This window comes from Vicia villosa, linkage group LG3, assembly GCF_029867415.1.
Source record: "Vicia villosa cultivar HV-30 ecotype Madison, WI linkage group LG3, Vvil1.0, whole genome shotgun sequence".
Lineage (NCBI taxonomy): Eukaryota > Viridiplantae > Streptophyta > Magnoliopsida > Fabales > Fabaceae > Vicia > Vicia villosa.
Window position 1 is genome coordinate 149,454,277 of NC_081182.1, and position 23,743 is coordinate 149,478,019.

Here is a 23,743-nt window from a genome sequence, read left to right on the forward strand (position 1 = left end):
ATTTTATTTTGAATTTTATACATTTTAATTCAATTTAAAACAATTAAATCATGAAAATCAATTAAGAGATGCATGGTCATGATTTGCCATCAGATTTGTGCCATAAAATAACTTATCAATCAAAGTAAATTCGTGGAAATTAGCTTAGGAAAGATTGGGTGCAAAAATAGAAGTTTTCGGATCAAATCTTCAATATAAAATTTAATCTTCCAATCATTGATTTCATTCCAAGTTTGCTACCCTAATTTGATCCTCTATATAAGCACAATAAAACCACAAGCCTAGGGGACGAAGATTGGAGAGAAAATAGGGTTCCAAAGCCTCCAAATATATTTTCAAGTTCTAGGGTAATTTGCAACAACAATTTCCAGACATTCTCAAGTCCAAAACATCATCTCAACCTCTTCACAGAATGGTTTAGGACGATGCTGAATCATCAACAAGGCTCCATGACCCCAGGGATGGTTACATCACGTTAACATTGTTCACGCATTCTTGTTTGATTCGTATACCAAGTTTCAATATATCTTAATCGAAACTAACCCCTTGTATGAATTCATGTTAATGTTTGTGACAGTTTGGAACTCATATACTGGAGCTTTGGAGCGTAGAATGCAAAACACCATGGTTAGGGTTTGAAAAAGGACTCATTCGGATCCAGGTTTCTAGATCGATCCAGACCTCCAAACCACCTTCATTGAATTCAGAAGGTCAAGGTTAGTGGATCTGGGCGCGATTGGGATCCCTGCAACGTCATCCATGGTTGTTTCAAAGGTCAAAAAATTAGAAATAAAACCTGCGGAAAATCCGCAGGTAATTCCACAGCTAATACTGCAAGAAAATCCGCAGGTGCAGAGGTTGAAGATGAAGATTAATGAGTTGGAATTGGACCAGACGCGTGGCCTCTTTCCATTAGCCAGTCAGCGCATTCAAGTTCTCCCTCCGCTCTCATTGGACGGTGAAACGGTCCCTCTTTATCTCTCCATTCACGATAGGCTGTATGCATAACAGCGGGTCCCACGCTGACAGCCTTTTTGACTTTTCCATTTATCATGTTCCTTCTTATTTAAAGTTTTGTTTCCATGCAATTATCAATTAACAACCATGGCACAACTGGCAGACGTAAGCAATATAGCAACCCAGTGGACAGGGGTTCGAATCTTAGCTCCCCAGGGTATTTTTATTTTCCTATTTGAACTAACTTACTTGCAGGTCATGTACGCATGCTCCCACACGTCTCCACGGTACATCTTCAACGCTGACCATGAGATCTCTCCGCTTCAAAGATCTAATGCTCCAGACATGCTCTTCCTCCATACACCCTCAGGGGCTTCTCACACCAAATCCCACGCCCAGGTTTCTTTTTTCTCCTTCAGCTTTTTTGTTGTTTTTTCTTTCTTTCCTTGTTTTTTTTTGTTTATTTCATTTAACAATTAAATTAATTAATTAGTTAATTAAGTTAAATTAATTAGTAATTAAAATTAGTTTTTTTAATTAGCTAACTTTAATTTAGTTACTAGGTTTTAATCAAATTAGGGTTTAGGCTAACTATTTTAATTTTTAGGTTTATAATATTTAACCTTGATTTTTTATTTTTAGGCTTGTTAGAATTAACTATAATCATAATTTTAGGTTTTCTCTTAACCTTAAGATTTAAGATTTATCACCATAAACACCTTTTGTAATCAAACGTTGAATTTCTTTATCACCGCGAATTTCTCTTCTCATCCCATACTCTATGATTGTCGCATGCCTTTATTTTCTCTTTATTAATGCTGGTTTATATTATTTATCCTCTTGTTTGCCTCAATACTATTGCTTGCTATTATATTATGTAACTGCTCACAGGGTGTAATAGTTTAATTAGGGTTTATCATTTGCCTTTTAATTTTTGCCCTTTTATTTTTCTGCCCACAGGTGTTTATTGTAATAGCGTAGGAACTTTTAAATTCTGCCTTTTAATTTTCTGTATATATTAAATTGCATGGTTAGTAAATTAGGGAATGACAAGACTAATTAAGCGAACGGTAGCTCACTAACTCAAGATAAATATTCGAATCTAACTCACGTGATTGCTACACACACCCACCTCTAAGGTAAAACCTCTTATGCTGCCTTCTCGATCAAATAGTCAAGTCCCTTCGAGCGTAGGGACTCCTTAGCCTGTTGCCTTCGATAAAATCATCATAGTCCCTCGATATAAAGATTATAGTCCCTTCGAGTTGCCTACGATAAATATGATCTCGTCCCTCGATGTTGCCTCGATAAATGATGATCGTCCCTTCAAATGCTAAGGAGTCCTTACTGTTGCCTAATGACTATTATATCCTTCCCTTAGACTACCTGCCCTCTGCATGGTAGGAACAATCTTATGGCGAACGATTATTCTCGATGACCCGCACATCCAATTGAAAGACTTCCTGCCCTCTCATGGTATGGATAGATCCTTTCGCCCGAAAGACTTAAAGAACAAGAAAGACGAACTTAGGGTAGTTAGTTCTTAATTGCTTGCTCCATTTAACTAAAAATCAAATGCTTTTCACACCTCCTATTTCCAAACAATTTCAAAACAAGGCGTATGTATGTTATGTGTATGCCATGAGGCGTATGATGTATGAATGCAAAATGTTGTTAATGATGATCTTAGATTGTAGTAGCGTCTGTCGCGGAAAATAAATCCATGTCTGTTGTGGAGAATACAAAGTACGGGTCTCCCTTTTTAGTAGGAACTCCCGCTTCCTTCTCGAGGATGCTCAACTGGGGATTTTTGACTTCTGCTTGGGGATGAAAACAATTTGAATGATTGATCCTGATGTACCCTGAATAGGGATAGAAGAGATGAATAACCTTGTTTGGAGAAGAGAAAAGTGTCGAGGAACCGGCAATGTCGAAGATGTAAACTCCGTTGAGGAACTAAGTCCTTGTTGGGACAAGAACGTTTGAATATATCTTCTTGAGGATTACTCTGTGGGGATATGATCTTTTGAAACCGGCTCTGTGGGAAGGCATGGATGAGTTGAATATTGCCCCCAGTGGTTATAGTAGCTGTCATTCCTAGACTCGTATTGATTGGAACACACCAATGAGTATTGATCGAAGTGTTGAACATGCCTTGCATATACTTATCCCGGAATATGAACACAATGTAATGTACTTCAAACTTTACCGCATTTTTATTCTATAACTTTTAAGGTCACTCTATTTGTTGTATATAATATTTTGTTCTTTATTGAAGACCATTTATATATTTATTTTTCAATATTACTAGAGTATTGTATAATTGTAAATTATATTGAGTATTCATTTTATACAATTTTTAAAGTTCACACACCCACCACACAAAGTTTCTAAAGAATATGATAAAATGAAAGCATCTAAAATCATATCACCTTTCAATCATTTCATTTAAAATATGTTATTTTTTAAAATTAAAACTTGCTAATGATCAAACTTTCTTTTTTGTCATATTTATTAAAAATTTATCAAAATTCTCTTAAAAAATAAGTAACATCTGTATATCTTGTATATCTTGTTAGCGTTCCATTCCAATTATCATACATTAAAACATAGAAATTCATCTCATTTAGTTTCATTTATGGTTAGAGTATTCTTTAATATATTACTAATTTATAAAAAATATTATTACAGTATTTAAAGTTAATCGTCATATCGACTCTAAAATTTCGGAGAAGTAAGACATATCAAAAGTTAAAGTTCGAAGACATAAGAAATGAATGGAAATGGAAGGCAACGTATGTAAGAACTGTTCTCTACACTAAAAAAAAAAGGTCCACTGGATTTTCATGGACATAAGGCTTCAAAAACAAACAAAAAAATTTATAGAAGGAATTTTGTTCTTTTACCTTGACAATGTCAATTGTTGAAGATATTCCAAAGGATATTCAGAAGAATATAATGTGCAGGGTTGCTTCGCAATCCATTTTTGACATGTTAAATTTTAAGGCAACATGCAAGACCCTTTATAATGTAGGAGAAGAACCAGAAGTGTACAATGAAGTAAATGTCATAGATGATGTTCATTTGTATCAATGGGTGGTAAATTATACTCATGACGAAGCACAACTAAATTTTGAAGGAAGAATGCATGAGAGTCAAAATAGTGAAATCATATTGAGAGACTCAATAGCAATGTTGGAAAACGGTGCGAAAAATTATCAAAATTTGAAGAATACTTTAGAAAATTTAAAGGTAGGGGCCGAAAAAGGCCACCCCGCATGCACTTGTTTGTTTGCGCTATTACTCATTATACAAGGACATGAAGATTCAAGACCAATGGCCATAAAACTTCTCATACAACTGCAAAATGGATTGTGTTTCACATCATGTAGGGAAAAAGTATACAAATACTTTAATTTGAGGTATATAGGATTAAGGGAAAGCCAAGAAGAAGCATTACCATCCTTGTGCAAGTCTAAATCTACATGCAATGGATGTACATACACAATTGAAGATTTGGAACTTAAATGGTGCACAGATGAATTTGATAATAATTATAAAAACTTTTGCCCACTATGTAGGATAGATTTGGAACTAGAATGGTTATGTCGAAAGTTATTTTGCTTAATTCATTGAGTTTTTGTTCATTATCTATTTTCTTCATCTGGGAGGTAAGAAAAACTACACGGTGGAATATTTTATTTGTAACATTTTATTAATAACATATTTCAATGATTGTTTCGTCATTATCATTCATATTTTTATTCCGAATAGTAATAGTTGTGTTATTGTTGCAACAAGTTCCTAATTTGATAATGAAGTATTTGTTAAAATTTGACGTATTCTTTATTTTTTTTCAATTTTAAAAAATTTCAATTTTTTAGTTTAAAAAATAAGGTATTTAAATCTTGGAATTTTAATTACAATTAAAATTTAAAATTTACAATCCTATAATAGTTTTTACTTATTTGTTTTGATTTTTCATGAAGAAATATTACACATTGTTGTTTGTGTTTTGATTTGTTGTTTTGATTTCTTTGATATATAGATATGTTATATTTTAATAAATTTACTTTTGGATTTTAATTCACATTAAAATAATAATAGATTAGAAAACTTATTATTTTTTATGATTATATCAATCCAACTAAATAGATGGTAGACTAGAAAGTTAATTTCCCTTAATGTTTTCTTTTGAATAATCAAATTTAAAATAACCTTGTGTTTATAAACTAATTAAGTTCTTTTCATGTTACTATATAAACTCCTAAATTTTTTTACGTATATTTATATGATAAATATTAATATAGATTATATATTAAAAACATATCATAGTACATGTGAGTTTAAAAATTTGCGTTATTCTGGTGAGAAATGAAAAAACTAAATAAAAAAAAAAATCTATTGGGAATAATTTTACAAACTGTCAAACATATATGAGTCAAATTTATAATTTAACACTTATAAGTCATAACTTATTTTCTTTAATTAATAATTTTATTTTCAATTTAAATAAATTATGACTTTTAAGATATTTTGTTTCTTTCTAGCGACCCTATTTTTATATTTAAAACAAAGAGTCTAAATTGTTTGCGAAAACCCTTCCAATAATTTTCTTATTTAGCCAATAAAAAACTTGTTTTACTATTTATATCAAGATACCTTCGCATATAATTTTTAAGTGAAAAACTGAAAAAATGATAGTGACTTCTTTTTACATTATTTTTATTGAAATGAAAATCTTGAAATATATTGTTTTCTTGTTAACTATTTAAACCATATTTCCTAATTCTTATAAAATATTTTATTATACACCAAAGCTTTTCATATGAAAAGTATACCTTTATCTAACCATCATAACATAACACTATTGTTATGAGGTGTAATTTCAAAGCCTCCAAATAAAAAATATAATAACATCTACAAAAGAGAAATATGATAATTTTTAAAACAAGAGTTATCACAATAAAGTACACTATAAGTAATTCTTATTTCAAATATTTGTAATATTATTTTTTTAAACCCAATAAAATATATCAAAGAATAAAATAATTACATAGATTAAACTCAAATTGGAGGAATCTATCCTTTCAAAAAGATGATGTCATTTTTCATTCTAGAACTTGCTATATAAACATCATCTATGTAAATATCCGAAAGTAAATAATATTAAAAATTAGTAAGTTATAGTATAAAAATAAAATATATAATAAATTTTTTTAAAATTTTTTTCTAGTAAAATTATAGCTACACATTAAAAATATTAAAAACGTTACAGAGAAATTTATCAAATCATTTTTAAGACAAATTAATTCAAACTTGGAAAAGTATAATATATTGTTTAATTTTCTTTTTATTGATATATATATATATATATATATATATATATATATATATATATATATATATATATATATATATATATATATATATAATTTTAAAATAGTATTGTTAAATTTATTTTTTGTTGCCATTTAGTGTAAACTAATATAATCAATGTGTATAGAACGTACAAAAATGAAAATATTAGGATATTATTTGTTTATAACTTGTAAAGAATGTATTGTGTTCTAGTTATGTTGTATGTATATGACATATCAAATTATTTTCGCATGGTAAACATTTACTTATTACTATACATTTACAGTTGTAATTTTTTTTATTTGAAAAAGCCTCCCACTATATATTATACTATCATTTAATAGAAAAAACCTATACATTATTTGAATTAAGTCACATATTTGACTCATTTAAAAATTAATTTTCCATAAATTTTTCTTTATTCATAATGAAAAGTTATTTAAAAGATAATAAATTGAATTTTAACATGTTAATTTCCTTAAAATTCTTAAAATATAACTACCATATTTAAATTTTAAACTTTTGATTTCAAATTACCAAAATTGGTTTGGTACCATATTAAAGTTATTATATTAATATTTTATAATTTAAGTATATTGTTTTTTAGATATTTCAAAGTAAAATGAAATAATTAAATTTAAACATAAAGAAATATAATAAAATCCTTACCAAATTTTAATGATTTCTTAATATGAAAAATATCAAATAATTTTTATCAAAAATTGAAAGGGCTTATTATTTATGTAACTTACTTTTCCACCAATTCTAACTACCTTAATTTCATTCTCCCTTTGTTTTTAATTTGAAATCATTTCAGTTTACTTCAGCATTCTCTTGGTTACACGTCGTCGTAGCAAACACAACTCAAATCGACATTATCACACAATGCCAAAAATTTACTTCTCCATTCAATAATATTCACTCTCCCTTTTGAGAACATAAAAAAAATTGTAGACTCCCAACTAAACTCTTCTCACACTGTCGATATATCTACAAATCCGTAAAATTATCAAATCTTTTATCAAATATTCATACAAAAAGATATTTTTGCAGGTCTACCTAGCGCCCCTGTCTTATACTTATCTCGGAATATGAACACAATGTAATGTACTTCAAACTTTACCTCATTTTCATTCTATAACTTTTAAGGTCACTCTATTCGTTGTATATGATATTTTGTTCTTTATTGAACACCATTTATATATTTATTTTTCAATATTCCTAGAGTATTGTATAATGGTAAATTATATTGAGTATTCATTTTATTCAATTTTTAAAGTTCACACACCCACCACACAAAGTTTATAAAGAATATGATAAAATGAAAGCATCTAAAATCATATCACCTTTCAATCATTTCAATTAAAATATGTTTTTTTTTAAAATTAAAACATGCTAATGATCAAACTTTCTTTTTTGTCATATTTTTTAAAAATTTATCAAAATTCTCTTAAAAAATAAGTAACATCTGTATATCATGTTAGCGTTCCATTCCAATTATCATACATTAAAACATAGAAATTCGTCTCATTTAGTTTCATTTATGGTTAGAGTATTCTTTAATATATTACTAATTTATAAAAAATATTATTACAGTATTTAAAGTTAATCGTCATATCGACTCTAAAATTTCGGAGAAGTAAGACATATCAAAAGTTAAAGTTTGAAGACATAAGAAATGAATGGAAATGGAAGGCAACGTATGTAAGAACTGTTCTCTACACTAAAAAAAAAAAAGGTCCACTGAATTTTCATGGACATAGGGCTTCAAAAACAAACAAAAAAATTTATAAAAGGAATTTTGTTCTTTTACCTTGACAATGTCAATTGTTGAAGATATTCCAAAGGATATTCAGAAGAATATAATGTGCAGGGTTGCTTCGCAATCCATTTTTGACATGTTAAATTTTAAGGCAACATGCAAGACCCTTTATAATGTAGGAGAAGAACCAGAAGTGTACAATGAAGTAAATGTCATAGATGATGTTCATTTGTATCAATGGGTGGTAAATTATACTCATGACGAAGCACAACTAAATTTTGAAGGAAGAATGCATGAGAGTCAAAATAGTGAAATCATATTGAGAGACTCAATAGCAATGTTGGAAAACGGTGTGAAAAATTATCAAAATTTGAAGAATACTTTAGAAAATTTAAAGGTAGGGGCCGAAAAAGGCCACCCCGCATGCACTTATTTGTTTGTGCTATTACTCATTATACAAGGACGTGAAGATTCAAGACCAATAACCATAAAACTTCTCATACAACTGCAAAATGGATTGTGTTTCACATCATGTAGGGAAAAAGTATACAAATACTTTAATTTGAGGTATATAGGATTAAGGGAAAGCCAAGAAGAAGCATTACCATCCTTGTGCAAGTCTAAATCTACATGCAATGGATGTACATACACATTTGAAGATTTGGAAATTAAATGGTGCACAGATGAATTTGATAATAATTATAAAAACTTTTGCCCACTATGTAGGATAGATTTGGAACTAGAATGGTTATGTCGAAAGTTATTTTGCTTAATTCATTGAGTTTTTGTTCATTATCTATTTTCTTCATCTGGGAGGTAAGAAAAACTACACGGTGGAATATTTTATTTGTAACATTTTATTAATAACATATTTCAATGATTGTTTCGTCATTATCATTAATATTTTTATTCCAAATAGTAATAGTTGTGTTATTGTTGCAACAAGTTCCTAATTTGATAATGAAGTATTTTAGTTGTTAAAATTTGACGTATTCTTTATTTTTTTCAATTTTAAAAAATTTCAATTTTTTAGTTTAAAAAATAAGGTATTTAAATCTTGGAATTTTAATTAGAATTAAAATTTAAAATTTACAATCCTATAATAGTTTTTACTTATTTGTTTTGATTTTTCATGAAGAAATATTACACATTGTTGTTTGTGTTTTGATTTGTTGTTTTGATTTCTTGGATATATAGATATGTTATATTTTAATAAATTTACTTTTGGATTTTAATTCACATTAAAATAAAAATAGATTAGAAAACTTATTATTTTTTATGATTATATCAATACAACTAAATAGATGGTAGACTAGAAAGTTAATTTCCCTTAATGTTTTCTTTTGAATAATCAAATTTAAAATAACCTTGTGTTTATAAACTAGTTAAGTTCTTTTCATGTTACTATATAAACTCCTAAATTTTTTTACGTATATTTATATGATAAATATTAATATAGATTATATATTAAAACATATCATAGTACATGTGAGTTTAAAAATTTGCGTTATTCTGGTGAGAAATGAAAAAACTAAATAAAAAAAATCTATTGGGAATAATTTTACGAACTGTCAAACATATATGAGTCAAATTTATAATTTACAGCTTATAAATCATAACTTATTTTCTTTAATTAATAATTTTATTTTCAATTTAAATAAATTATGACTTTTAAGATATTTTGTTTCTTTCTAGCGACCCTATTTTTATATTTAAAACAAAGAGTCTAAATTGTTTGCGAAAACCCTTCCAATAATTTTCTTATTTAGCCAATAAAAAACTTGTTTTACTATTTATATAAAGATACCTTCGCATATAATTATTAAGTGAAAAACTGAAAAAATGATAGTGACTTCTTTTTACATTATTTTTATTGAAATGAAAATCTTGAAATATATTGTTTTCTTGTTAACTATTTAAATCATATTTCCTAATTCTTATAAAATATTTTATTATACACCAAAGCTTTTCATATGAAAAGTATACCTTTAACTAACCATCATAACATAACACGATTGTTATGAGGTGTAATTTTCAAAGCCTCCAAATAAAAAATATAATAACATCTACAAAAGAGAAATATGATAATTTTTAAAACAAGAGTTATCACAATAAAGTAAACCATAAGTAATTCTTATTTCAAATATTTGTAATATTAGTTTTTTAAACCCAATAAAATCTATCAAAGAATAAAATAATTACATAGATTAAACTCAAATTGGAGGAATCTATCCTTTCAAAAAAATGATGTCATTTTCATTCTAGAACTTGCTATATAAACATCATCTATGTAAATATCCGAAAGTAAATAATATTAAAAATTAGTAAGTTATAGTATAAAAATAAAATATATAATAAATTTTTTTAAAATTTTTTTCTAGTAAAATTATAGCTACACATTAAAAATATTAAAAACGTTACAGAGAAATTTATCAAATCATTTTTAAGACAAATTAATTCAAACTTGGAGAAGTATAATATATTGTTTAATTTTCTTTTTATTGATATATATATATATATATATATATATATATATATATATATATATATATATATATATATATAATTTTAAAATAGTATTGTTAAATTTATTTTTTGTTGCCATTTAGTGTAAACTAATATAATCAATGTGTATAGAACGTACAAAAATGAAAATATTAGGATATTATTTGTTTATAACTTGTAAAGAATGTATTGTGTTCTAGTTATGTTGTATGTATATGACATATCAAATTATTTTCGCATGGTAAACATTTACTTATTACTATACATTTACAGTTGTAATTTTTTTTATTTGAAAAAGCCTCCCACTATATATTATACTATCATTTAATAGAAAAAACCTATACATTATTTGAATTAAGTCACATATTTGACTCATTTAAAAATTAATTTTCCATAAATTTTTCTTTATTCATAATGAAAAGTTATTTAAAAGATAATAAATTGAATTTTAACATGTTAATTTCCTTAAAATTCTTAAAATATAACTACCATATTTAAATTTTAAATTTTTGATTTCAAATTACCAAAATTGGTTTGGTACCATATTAAAGTTATTATATTAATATTTTATAATTTAAGTAAATTGTTTTTTAGATATTTCAAAGTAAAATGAAATAATTAAATTTAAACATAAAGAAATATAATAAAATCCTTACCAAATTTTAATGATTTCTTAATATGAAAAATATCAAATAATTTTTATCAAAAATTGAAAGGGCTTATTATTTATGTAACTTACTTTTCCACCAATTCTAACTACCTTAATTTCATTCTCCCTTTGTTTTTAATTTGAAATCATTTCAGTTTACTTCAGCATTCTCTTGGTTACACGTCGTCGTAGCAAACACAACTCAAATCGACATTATCACACAATGCCAAAAATTTACTTCTCCATTCAATAATATTCACTCTCCCTTTTGAGAACATAAAAAAAATTGTAGACTCCCAACTAAACTCTTCTCACACTGTCGATATATCTACAAATCCGTAAAATTATCAAATCTTTTATCAAATATTCATACAAAAAGATATTTTTGCAGGTCTACCTAGCGCCCCTGTCTTATACTTATCTCGGAATATGAACACAATGTAATGTACTTCAAACTTTACCTCATTTTCATTCTATAACTTTTAAGGTCACTCTATTCGTTGTATATGATATTTTGTTCTTTATTGAACACCATTTATATATTTATTTTTCAATATTCCTAGAATATTGTATAATGGTAAATTATATTGAGTATTCATTTTATACAATTTTTAAAGTTCACACACCCACCACACAAAGTTTATAAAGAATATGATAAAATGAAAGCATCTAAAATCATATCACCTTTCAATCATTTCAATTAAAATATGTTTTTTTTAAATTAAAACATGCTAATGATCAAACTTTCTTTTTTGTCATATTTTTTAAAAATTTATCAAAATTCTCTTAAAAAATAAGTAACATCTGTATATCATGTTAGCGTTCCATTCCAATTATCATACATTAAAACATAGAAATTCGTCTCATTTAGTTTCATTTATGGTTAGAGTATTCTTTAATATATTACTAATTTATAAAAAATATTATTACAGTATTTAAAGTTAATCGTCATATCGACTCTAAAATTTCGGAGAAGTAAGACATATCAAAAGTTAAAGTTTGAAGACATAAGAAATGAATGGAAATGGAAGGCAACGTATGTAAGAACTGTTCTCTACACTAAAAAAAAAAAAGGTCCACTGAATTTTCATGGACATAGGGCTTCAAAAACAAACAAAAAAATTTATAAAAGGAATTTTGTTCTTTTACCTTGACAATGTCAATTGTTGAAGATATTCCAAAGGATATTCAGAAGAATATAATGTGCAGGGTTGCTTCGCAATCCATTTTTGACATGTTAAATTTTAAGGCAACATGCAAGACCCTTTATAATGTAGGAGAAGAACCAGAAGTGTACAATGAAGTAAATATCATAGATGATGTTCATTTGTATCAATGGGTGGTAAATTATACTCATGACGAAGCACAACTAAATTTTGAAGGAAGAATGCATGAGAGTCAAAATAGTGAAATCATATTGAGAGACTCAATAGCAATGTTGGAAAACGGTGTGAAAAATTATCAAAATTTGAAGAATACTTTAGAAAATTTAAAGGTAGGGGCCGAAAAAGGCCACCCCGCATGCACTTATTTGTTTGTGCTATTACTCATTATACAAGGACGTGAAGATTCAAGACCAATAACCATAAAACTTCTCATACAACTGCAAAATGGATTGTGTTTCACATCATGTAGGGAAAAAGTATACAAATACTTTAATTTGAGGTATATAGGATTAAGGGAAAGCCAAGAAGAAGCATTACCATCCTTGTGCAAGTCTAAATCTACATGCAATGGATGTACATACACATTTGAAGATTTGGAAATTAAATGGTGCACAGATGAATTTGATAATAATTATAAAAACTTTTGCCCACTATGTAGGATAGATTTGGAACTAGAATGGTTATGTCGAAAGTTATTTTGCTTAATTCATTGAGTTTTTGTTCATTATCTATTTTCTTCATCTGGGAGGTAAGAAAAACTACACGGTGGAATATTTTATTTGTAACATTTTATTAATAACATATTTCAATGATTGTTTCGTCATTATCATTAATATTTTTATTCCAAATAGTAATAGTTGTGTTATTGTTGCAACAAGTTCCTAATTTGATAATGAAGTATTTTAGTTGTTAAAATTTGACGTATTCTTTATTTTTTTCAATTTTAAAAAATTTCAATTTTTTAGTTTAAAAAATAAGGTATTTAAATCTTGGAATTTTAATTAGAATTAAAATTTAAAATTTACAATCCTATAATAGTTTTTACTTATTTGTTTTGATTTTTCATGAAGAAATATTACACATTGTTGTTTGTGTTTTGATTTGTTGTTTTGATTTCTTTGATATATAGATATGTTATATTTTAATAAATTTACTTTTGGATTTTAATTCACATTAAAATAAAAATAGATTAGAAAACTTATTATTTTTTATGATTATATCAATACAACTAAATAGATGGTAGACTAGAAAGTTAATTTTCCTTAATGTTTTCTTTTGAATAATCAAATTTAAAATAACCTTGTGTTTATAAACTAGTTAAGTTCTTTTCATGTTACTATATAAACTCCTAAATTTTTTTACGTATATTTATATGATAAATATTAATATAGATTATATATTAAAAACATATCATAGTACATGTGAGTTTAAAAATTTGCGTTATTCTGGTGAGAAATGAAAAAACTAAATAAAAAAAATCTATTGGGAATAATTTTACGAACTGTCAAACATATATGAGTCAAATTTATAATTTACAGCTTATAAATCATAACTTATTTTCTTTAATTAATAATTTTATTTTCAATTTAAATAAATTATGACTTTTAAGATATTTTGTTTCTTTCTAGCGACCCTATTTTTATATTTAAAACAAAGAGTCTAAATTGTTTGCGAAAACCCTTCCAATAATTTTCTTATTTAGCCAATAAAAAACTTGTTTTACTATTTATATAAAGATACCTTCGCATATAATTATTAAGTGAAAAACTGAAAAAATGATAGTGACTTCTTTTTACATTATTTTTATTGAAATGAAAATCTTGAAATATATTGTTTTCTTGTTAACTATTTAAATCATATTTCCTAATTCTTATAAAATATTTTATTATACACCAAAGCTTTTCATATGAAAAGTATACCTTTAACTAACCATCATAACATAACACGATTGTTATGAGGTGTAATTTTCAAAGCCTCCAAATAAAAAATATAATAACATCTACAAAAGAGAAATATGATAATTTTTAAAACAAGAGTTATCACAATAAAGTAAACCATAAGTAATTCTTATTTCAAATATTTGTAATATTAGTTTTTTAAACCCAATAAAATCTATCAAAGAATAAAATAATTACATAGATTAAACTCAAATTGGAGGAATCTATCCTTTCAAAAAAATGATGTCATTTTCATTCTAGAACTTGCTATATAAACATCATCTATGTAAATATCCGAAAGTAAATAATATTAAAAATTAGTAAGTTATAGTATAAAAATAAAATATATAATAAATTTTTTTTAAATTCTTTTCTAATAAAATTATAGCTACACATTAAAAATATTAAAATCGTTACAGAGAAATTTATCAAATCATTTTTAAGACAAATTAATTCAAACTTGGGAAAGTATAATATATTGTTTAATTTTCTTTTTATTGATATATATATATATATATATATATATATATATATATATATATATATATATATTTTATTTTAAAATAGTATTGTTAATACATGGGAAATTGTTAAATTTATTTTTTGTTGTCATTTAGTGTAAACTAATATAATCAATGTGTAGAGAGCGTAAAAAAATGAAAATATTAGGATATTATTTGTTTATAACATGTAAAGAATGTATTGTGTTCTAGTTATGTTGTATGTATATAACATATAAAATTATTTTCGCATGGTAAGCATTTATTTATTACTAACTGTAATACCCTACCAATATGTGTCTAGAATCATATCAGCAGAATACTAATAATTGGTACTGAATACATACAAAAGTCAGGAATAATGACATAAGATGTATACATTTCAAAATCATCTTGAAGATGGATACCATGAATATGTATACACAAAGATAATAATACACAGCAGAAGAAAAGAACAGGCACAATCTTCACCGCATCCGATCAAAAGCCCTTAATCCAAGCATCTAGCAAAACTCGATCTTGCACGGTACCTAAAAAATAATAAGATGAATGGGGTGAGATTACTAAATCTCAGTGAGTTCTCCTATCTTATGGGTCATCTCGGCTCTACAGGTTACATACATAAACTAAAAATCCATCTCAGATCCTAAGGTTTTCTCACTACCGAATACAGGAAAGCATGTTAACTCGTAGCACCATGATAGAGTGTTCACTGACCACCCGGTTGAATTCTATGAGAACATATCACATGTTCGGATATCAGGTACATGTTTCCTCCAGAATAGGTCTTCCGTATTTACCTGCCAACCTTCTGTCGGGAGCTACCCTCAAGGTCTGGTCTTCTGGGTTTACCTGCCTATCTGCTCTCGAAACAAGACCCCAAAACATACCTTTTCAATCTACATGGTAAGTAACTCATATGACTATAGAGAACCATGGAATCAACATTGAATCGCATCACACGATTCAACTCCTCCAATATCCCAGGGCCCGAATCTCACATAGAAATTCACCCTCAAGGAGATGACAAAAGGAGAAGGTGTGGCCCACACTCCGGGAGTTCATCCCTGAAGAATAGCTCCTGAAATATGGAGCACGGCCCATTCCTGAGATCACACACTCGAGGAATGCCTGCAATATATGTGGCACAGGGGCATCCTTGGAAATAATTCACAAGAAATAGCCAACATATATGTAACATGCCTACTCGCAGTTACTATCCTTAAGTCTGTTCTCTAACCCCTTGTCTCATACTTACTACACCATTAGATTATAGGATTTCGAAGGTAGTCGCTTGAAAGGAAAAAGGAATATCAGGTTAACATCCATTCATACCTCTTGGTTTAGGTATCCTAAGGTTCACCTTACCATATCCATGTTTTGTTAATCGACGTACACAAGTTACACCAAGTTGTAAGACCTCCTGGCCTCTTGGTTCACATGCTTAGCTTCACAAGCTATAAGACATCGACATTTTTGTTGTACAAGGATAGTTTTGATTCCTATCACCTCTTATTCCATGATCCCTATAACCAAATTAAAGGAACACTTGGGCACCAAGGCCTTTAGATCGGTTAACGAATCCATTATCCGAGCATTATCTTTAGTAACCAAGGTAAACGGATATTCACATGAATTTGATTGGTAAGTTAGATTATTCTAAGGTTGTGGAAGCTCAAACATCTCATAGCCCTTTCCGTTAGCTTTCCAATGCCTCTGACGGCGCCCAATTTCGAGTTACGAAACTCTAGTTATGGTCGAAACGGTAAAGAGATGATTTTCTGTCAAGTGCAATCGATTTGCACTGGTGTGCAATCGATTGCTCACTGAACCAGAAGCGCAGAATGCCAAATTTTCACAGTGCAATCGATTGCTTGACCCCTATAATTGATTGCTTACTGAAGCAGAAGCAAAAATCACATTTTTCTTGCATAAAACCAGTCCCAAAAGTGTTCTAACTCATCCATAGGTTCCCCAACAATCCAAATACGAATCCCATCATATATTAACAGTCCATATCATACAATTGCATCAAAAGAACAGATATTTGACCGATTAAATCAACATGCAAGGTATTTATCACTATCTAAACCCTTAATCATGCAATTTCTCAAAACCCCAAATCCTACCCAAGTTCTAACTATAGAACTCACCTTGATTAAGAGGATATTATGAGTTTGATGATGACAACGGATGCTGATTAGGGCTGAGTTGAAGAAGATGATGATGGCTCTCACACTTGTTCATCATTCTCCTTCCAAATTCACCATTCTCTTGCATGCAAGACAAGGTTGATGAAGATGCTGCACTACTCTCTTCCTTGCCCTCTTCCACAAGCTGTTTTTCCCTTTTTCTCTTGCTCTATTCTGATTTTCTCTCCTCTCCTCTAACCCTTCCTCCAAATTCTGAATTTTGGTGAGTAAGAGAATGAGAAAATATAGTGAGACTTGGTCTTGTCTTGGGTTTATATAATGCCATTCTCAAATACTCAATTGCCCTTGCCTCTAATACATATTTACTAATGATGCCACTCTTAGATAATTAGAGTTATTATCTCTAATAACTTCTTAATCCACCACTTAGTCCAACTAATAAGGGATTGGCATCAATTATCTTAATCAACATTAGATTAATATAATGCCACTAATTTCTCGTCCAGTAAGGCGTCGGGCATACTCGAAAATAACGGGGTATTACATTCTCCCCCCTTAAATAGAATTCGCCCTCGAATTCCTTCCAATCACCAAGAAATAAAACTCTCCATATCTCTTCCAGCGAGGAATGAAATTTTACTTACACTCTTCACATGTATAATTCTCGCGATTCTGTCTGAGAGTTGTTCCATCCAAAGAAACACAGTCCACCATTACACTTGTGTTCTAACGCTCTTCACCGGAAACCTTAACCCTCACATAATACAAGTTCGACCACTTTTCCAAGCATATACTCCTTTTGATATTCTGTCTCGACATACTTGAGAAATGCTCCTTGCATTATCTCAAACCCTTACATTTATACTGCAACATCTCTCTCTAATGACAACATTCCAGATTTGCTTCTACACGATTCCACATAGTATCATACATGGCTCGTTGAATTCCTTCGCCCAAACTTCTACTTCCTAGATGCTCAAATTGACTCGTTCCATGTCGACCTTCTTGTACTATCAGGCTTCTTACTTCGATTTGTCCTTCAATCTGAAATGACATAATTACCATCGCAATGCACAAGGGTATACAATTCTACAACAATAGTCTTTATAGAAGCCTCGTTATTCCAAAATCCGAGTACATCCTCAACTCTCTTACAGTGGCACCGTTCTACCTTCTGAGTAACCACTAGTACACCCACCATATACCTCGAGCTGAAATAATAACCATATGCCAATTTGATGTGTTGCTCAAGTTAGGGTCGAACCAATAAAGTCATCATAAGCAACAACTTGCTGATTTTCCATTACCAGTCAGACACCAATCGATTTGCACCTTATGCAAATCGATTTGCTGGCTGCATTATTGCCCAAAACTCATTTCCCAAAGACCAAATCGATGTGCATCCATTGTAAATTGAATTGATCCCGTAGTAGACTCAAATGATAGTCGTTCTTACCCTTACTCTCTCAACATCAACTATCTTTCCTCGACGTCCACCCACACTACGCGCATCCCTCAACACAATAATCGCGAACTACTCCTTGAGGTTGAGTAGTATCCCAAAATCAGATCACTAACTGCCTCATCATTTTGTGTTAGGTCCATTTAAATACAACATGGTCGCATGCTTCGGTTACAGGACATCTATATCTTGATACTTGATGAACAGGAGTTCGTCTTTCCTTACCAACTTCCACATTGTACAACTACGATAACTCTTCCCAACTTTTCCATAGTTTCTTCTCAACCATATGACTTCATACCGTTGGTGTGACAACACTCCCAATAATTCACATGGCTTAACCGATATAACAATCTTTTCATAGTCACAATTTACTCATACAGTCATCTAGTGCCTTTTTGTTTCCGAATCTGACACTAAACTGACTTCCTTGGTTGCATTACCCAATGCAGCGTTTCTAATGGGAAAAGCATGGTTACCATACAAGAATCATACTTAGTGCCTTGGACATTCTCCTTTGAAATTCCACGACACTTCCAAAACCAATGTGTCTCTGCTTACCGAGACTGACCTTATTTATCTTCTGAGGATCTACAGATACTCCCCTCGATACTTCTCACATTGAGATAACCCAAGACATACTTCGTCCATTCTAACATTAATCACCAATGTTAAAGAATAGTCATATAATGCGCTGGTTGGGATATGACGATCGCACAGTCATCCCATCTCGAATATTACGCATAAAAGGCTCACTAACTCTAACAGAACAAGAAGCATCTACAATGTAGAATCTAAAAATTCTCAAGCGATTCTGACCACCCAAGGTCTCCTCATAAGTGTAGCATTACAATATAATCCACTTTAACGTCTCTTGCTCGCATAATCCTCCATCATCAAGTGCGACATATGGATACCTTCTTGCCTACCTTATGAGAACTCGGATTCACATCTCACGAATACCAATTTCATCCTACCTTGAGTTCTAGATTAGCATTGTCCCACATCTGTAAGAAAGAATGGCTCACGCTTCTCGTGCACGATAGCGATACTGTGGCGCAATACCTATCTAATAGTACTAGCATGTTGGTCCCACTCCGAGGCCATGCACTCAAGTAACCTACCCAATAGCGTATAACGATCACCACCCGTATCCTATAGCCATGACTGACGATGATTGAACATGTCTCAACTGAGGTCATCGCTACTTAGATCCTTCTAGTCACGTTTAACGTTAACCTCCACTGAGCGCAATAAACTAGATCTGACTCACAACATATCCAGTTCGAGTTCCTATGCCAGGTGTGTACTCACTCACACAGGGCACACACAAGAGATTCCTAATGATAAGTCCCACCATATAGGAATATCATGGTTACAAATAACAGTCACCTACTGCGGTCAACTCACTGATGCTTTAGACAACCACTAGTGTAGTTCTCCTAAGTACCCAACACCTAGTGTAGTTCTACGACTTCACTCGGGATTAGATGATTCACAACTAGTAGGGAACATGGATTACTACACTCTGCATATCCATCCATTCAGTTTCCGCCTAGCGTAGTCGGGGACTCACACATTTCAGAATAAACAAAGAGATGCAGTAAATCCTTTCACTCAGTCAGGAATCCCAGATTTCCCAATTTGGAGATCACTACTTCCACTCGTGCTATCAACCATTCACTAGTTAGCTACCCACATCTTAAGGTACACTAGAACGAGTCAGAGTCTAACAACCTTGTCCCTCAAAGTACTACCTAGGCTAGAGTAATTAGAAAGATCCAACACCTCTGTCCAACTTCCAAAGTCTTCCATCCATCCACTTCTCTGTCCATGTCTGCTACTGCCACCATGTTCGAGTAACGAATTCCTAACGGCTTCAAGCTCAAATCCATCACGGAATTCCCTTACTTCATTCCTACTTAGGTGCTTCATGGATTTCCTATACTGCTATCGAGATCCAAATAAAGTTCACTCCATCCAACCGAAATCTAGGAACTTCTAGTTGTCTTAGACTTTACCACGACAGCTGAGTTGTCAACCATTCTGCAAAAAAATTATTCTCTTACGTTTGACAATCCCAACATTGTCCTAATTTAACCGATTTCTACCACTTCAAGTGATTCCTCTAACATACACTTCGTCTGAAAGATTCTCTTTGTCCAAAAAGGTGTTTTAGAAATTCCGACTCCCCTGACTTCTCCCATGGAGACTATTATCGCAAATAACTTGCATATGAGGCATTATCCACATCTGACAATTCTCCACAATTCCTTACTAAACTTCTGTCACCACACGAGTCACTTCGGGGCTAACTCATCCTCATGGCGGCTCTACCACGATCCTGCCTATCACATATCCAGTTGGTGAGTTGATCAAGTTCAGCAACTGAATAACATGACAGTAGAATCGAGTTAGAAACACACACATATGAGGAAGAAATAGGTTTGCTAATGATGCCTCATAGCTAGGTCGAGGGTCGACCTGCTCTGATACCAACTGTAATACCCTACCAATATGTGTCTAGAATCATATCAGGAAATACTAATAATTGGTACTGAATACATACAAAAGTCAGGAATAATGACGTAAGATGTATACATTTCAAAATAATTTTGAAGATGGATACCATGAATATGTATACACAAAGATAATAATACACAGTAGAAGAAAAGAACAGGCACAGTCTTCACCGCATCCGATCAAAAGCCCTTAATCCAAGCATCTAGCAAAACTCGATCTTGCACGGTACCTGAAAAATAATAAGATGAATGGGGTGAGATTACTAAATCTCAGTGAGTTCCCCTATCTTATGGGTCCTCTCGGCTCTACAGGTTACATACATAAACTAAAAATCCATCTCAGATCCTAAGGTTTCCTCACTACCGAATATAGGAAAGCATGTTAACTCGTAGCACCACGATAGAGTGTTCACTGACCACCCGATTGAATTCTATGAGAACATATCACATGTTCGGATATCAGTTACATGTTTCCTCCAGAATAGGTCTTCCAGATTTACCTGCCAACCTTCTGTCGGGAGCTACCCTCAAGGTCTGGTCTTCTGGGTTTACCTGCCTATCTGCTCTCGAAACAAGACCCCAAAACATACCTTTTCAATCTACATGGTAAGTAACTCATATGACTATAGAGAACCATGGAATCGACATTGAGTCGCATCACACGATTCAACTCCTCCAATATCCCAGGGCCCGAATCTCACATAGAAATTCACCCTCAAGGAGATGACAAAAGGAGAAGGTGTGGCCCACATCTCTGGGAGTTTATCCCCGAAGAATAGCTCCTGGACTATGGAGCACGGCCCATTCCTGAGATCACACACTCGAGGAATGCCTGCAATATATATGGCACAGGGGCATCCTTGGAAATAATTCACAAGAAATAGCCAACATATATGTAACATGCCTACTCGCAGTTACTATCCTTAAGTCTGGTCTCTAACCCCTTGTCTCATACTTACTACACCATTAGACTATAGGATTTCGAAGGTAGTCGCTTGAAAGGAAAAAGGAATATCAGGTTAACATCCATTCATACCTCTTGGTTTAGGTATCCTAAGGTTCACCTTACCATATCCATATTTTGTTAATCGACGTACACAAGTTACACCAAGTTGTAAGACCTCCTCGCCTCTTGGTTCCCATGCTTAGCTTCACAAGCATTAAGACCTCGACATTTTTGTTGTACAAGGCTAGTTTTGATTCCTATCACCTCTTATTCCATGATGCCTATGACCAAATTAAAGGAACACTTGGGCACCAAGGCCTTTAGAACGGTTAACGAATCCATTATCCGAGCATTATCTTTAGTAACCAAGGTAAAAGGATATTCACATGAATTTGATTGGTAATTTAGATTATTCTAAGGTTGTGGAAGCTCAAGCATCTCATAGCCCTTTCCGTTAGTTTTCCAATGCCTCTGACAACGCCCAATTTCGAGTTACGAAACTCTAGTTATGGTCAAAACGATAAAGAGATGATTTTCTGTCAGGTGCAATCGATTTGCACCGGTGTGCAATCGATTGCTCACTGAACCAGAAGCGCAGAATGCCAAATTTTCACAGTGCAATCGATTGCTTGACCCCTACAATCGATTGCTTACTGAACCAGAAGCAAAAATCACATTTTTCTTGCATAAAACCAGTCCCAAAAGTGTTCTAACTCATCCATAGGTTCCTCAACAATCCAAATATGAATCCCATCATATATTAACAGTCCATATCATACAATTGCATCAAAAGAACAGATATTTGACCGATTAAATCAACATGCAAGGTATTTATCACTATCTAAACCCTTAATCATGCAATTTCTCAAAAGCCCAAATCCTACCCAAGTTCTAACTATAGAACTCACCTTGATTAAGAGGATATTATGAGTTTGATGATGACAACGGATGCTGATTAGGGCTGAGTTGAAGAAGATGATGATGGCTCTCACACTTGTTCATCATTCTCCTTCCAAATTCACCATTCTCTTGCATGCAAGACAAGGTTGATGAAGATGCTGCACTACTCTCTTCCTTGCCCTCTTCCACAAGCTGTCTTTCCCTTTTTCTCTTGCTCTATTCTGATTTTCTCTCCTCTCCTCTAACCCTTCCTCCAAATTCTGAATTCTAGTGAGTAAGAGAATGAGAAAATATAGTGAGACTTGGTCTTGTCTTGGGTTTATATAATGCCATTCTCAAATACTCAATTGCCCTTGCCTCTAATACATATTTACTAATGATGCCACTCTTAGATAATTAGAGTTATTATCTCTAATAACTTCTTAATCCACCACTTAGTCCAACTAATAAGGGATTGGCATCAATTATCTTAATCAACATTAGATTAATATAATGCCATTAATTTCTCGTCCAGTAAGGCGTCGGGCATACTCGAAAATAACGGAGTATTACAAGCATTCTCTTGGTTACACGTCTCGTAGCAAACACAACTCAAATCGACATTATCACACAATGCCAAAGATTTACTTCTCCATTCAATAATATTCACTCTCCCTTTTGAGAACATAGAAAAATTGTAGACTCCCAACTAAACTCTTCTCACACTTTCGATATATCTACAAATCCGTAAAATTATCAAATCTTTTATCAAATATTCATACAAAAAGATATCTTTGCAGGTCTACCTAGCGCCCTCGTCTTATACTTATCTCGGAATATGAACACAATGTAATGTACTTCAAACTTTACCTCATTTTTATTCTATAACTTTTAAGGTCACTCTATTCGTTGTATATGATATTTTGTTCTTTATTGAACACCAT

At 31.0% G+C, this 23,743-nt stretch overlaps 1 protein-coding gene across 1 annotated transcript in view; it reads right to left on the reverse strand.

Annotated features, from left to right (window-relative positions):
* Positions 1–20,387, reverse strand: part of LOC131659150 (uncharacterized) — a gene marked incomplete at its 3' end in the record, with an annotated part of 51,056 nt that extends 30,669 nt beyond the window's left edge. The window contains exon 1 of the mRNA XM_058928383.1: positions 20,190–20,387. Within this exon, the coding sequence (XP_058784366.1) occupies positions 20,190–20,387 (198 nt within the window). The remainder of the gene's footprint in view (positions 1–20,189) is intronic.
* Between the last annotated feature and the right edge of the window lie 3,356 nt (positions 20,388–23,743).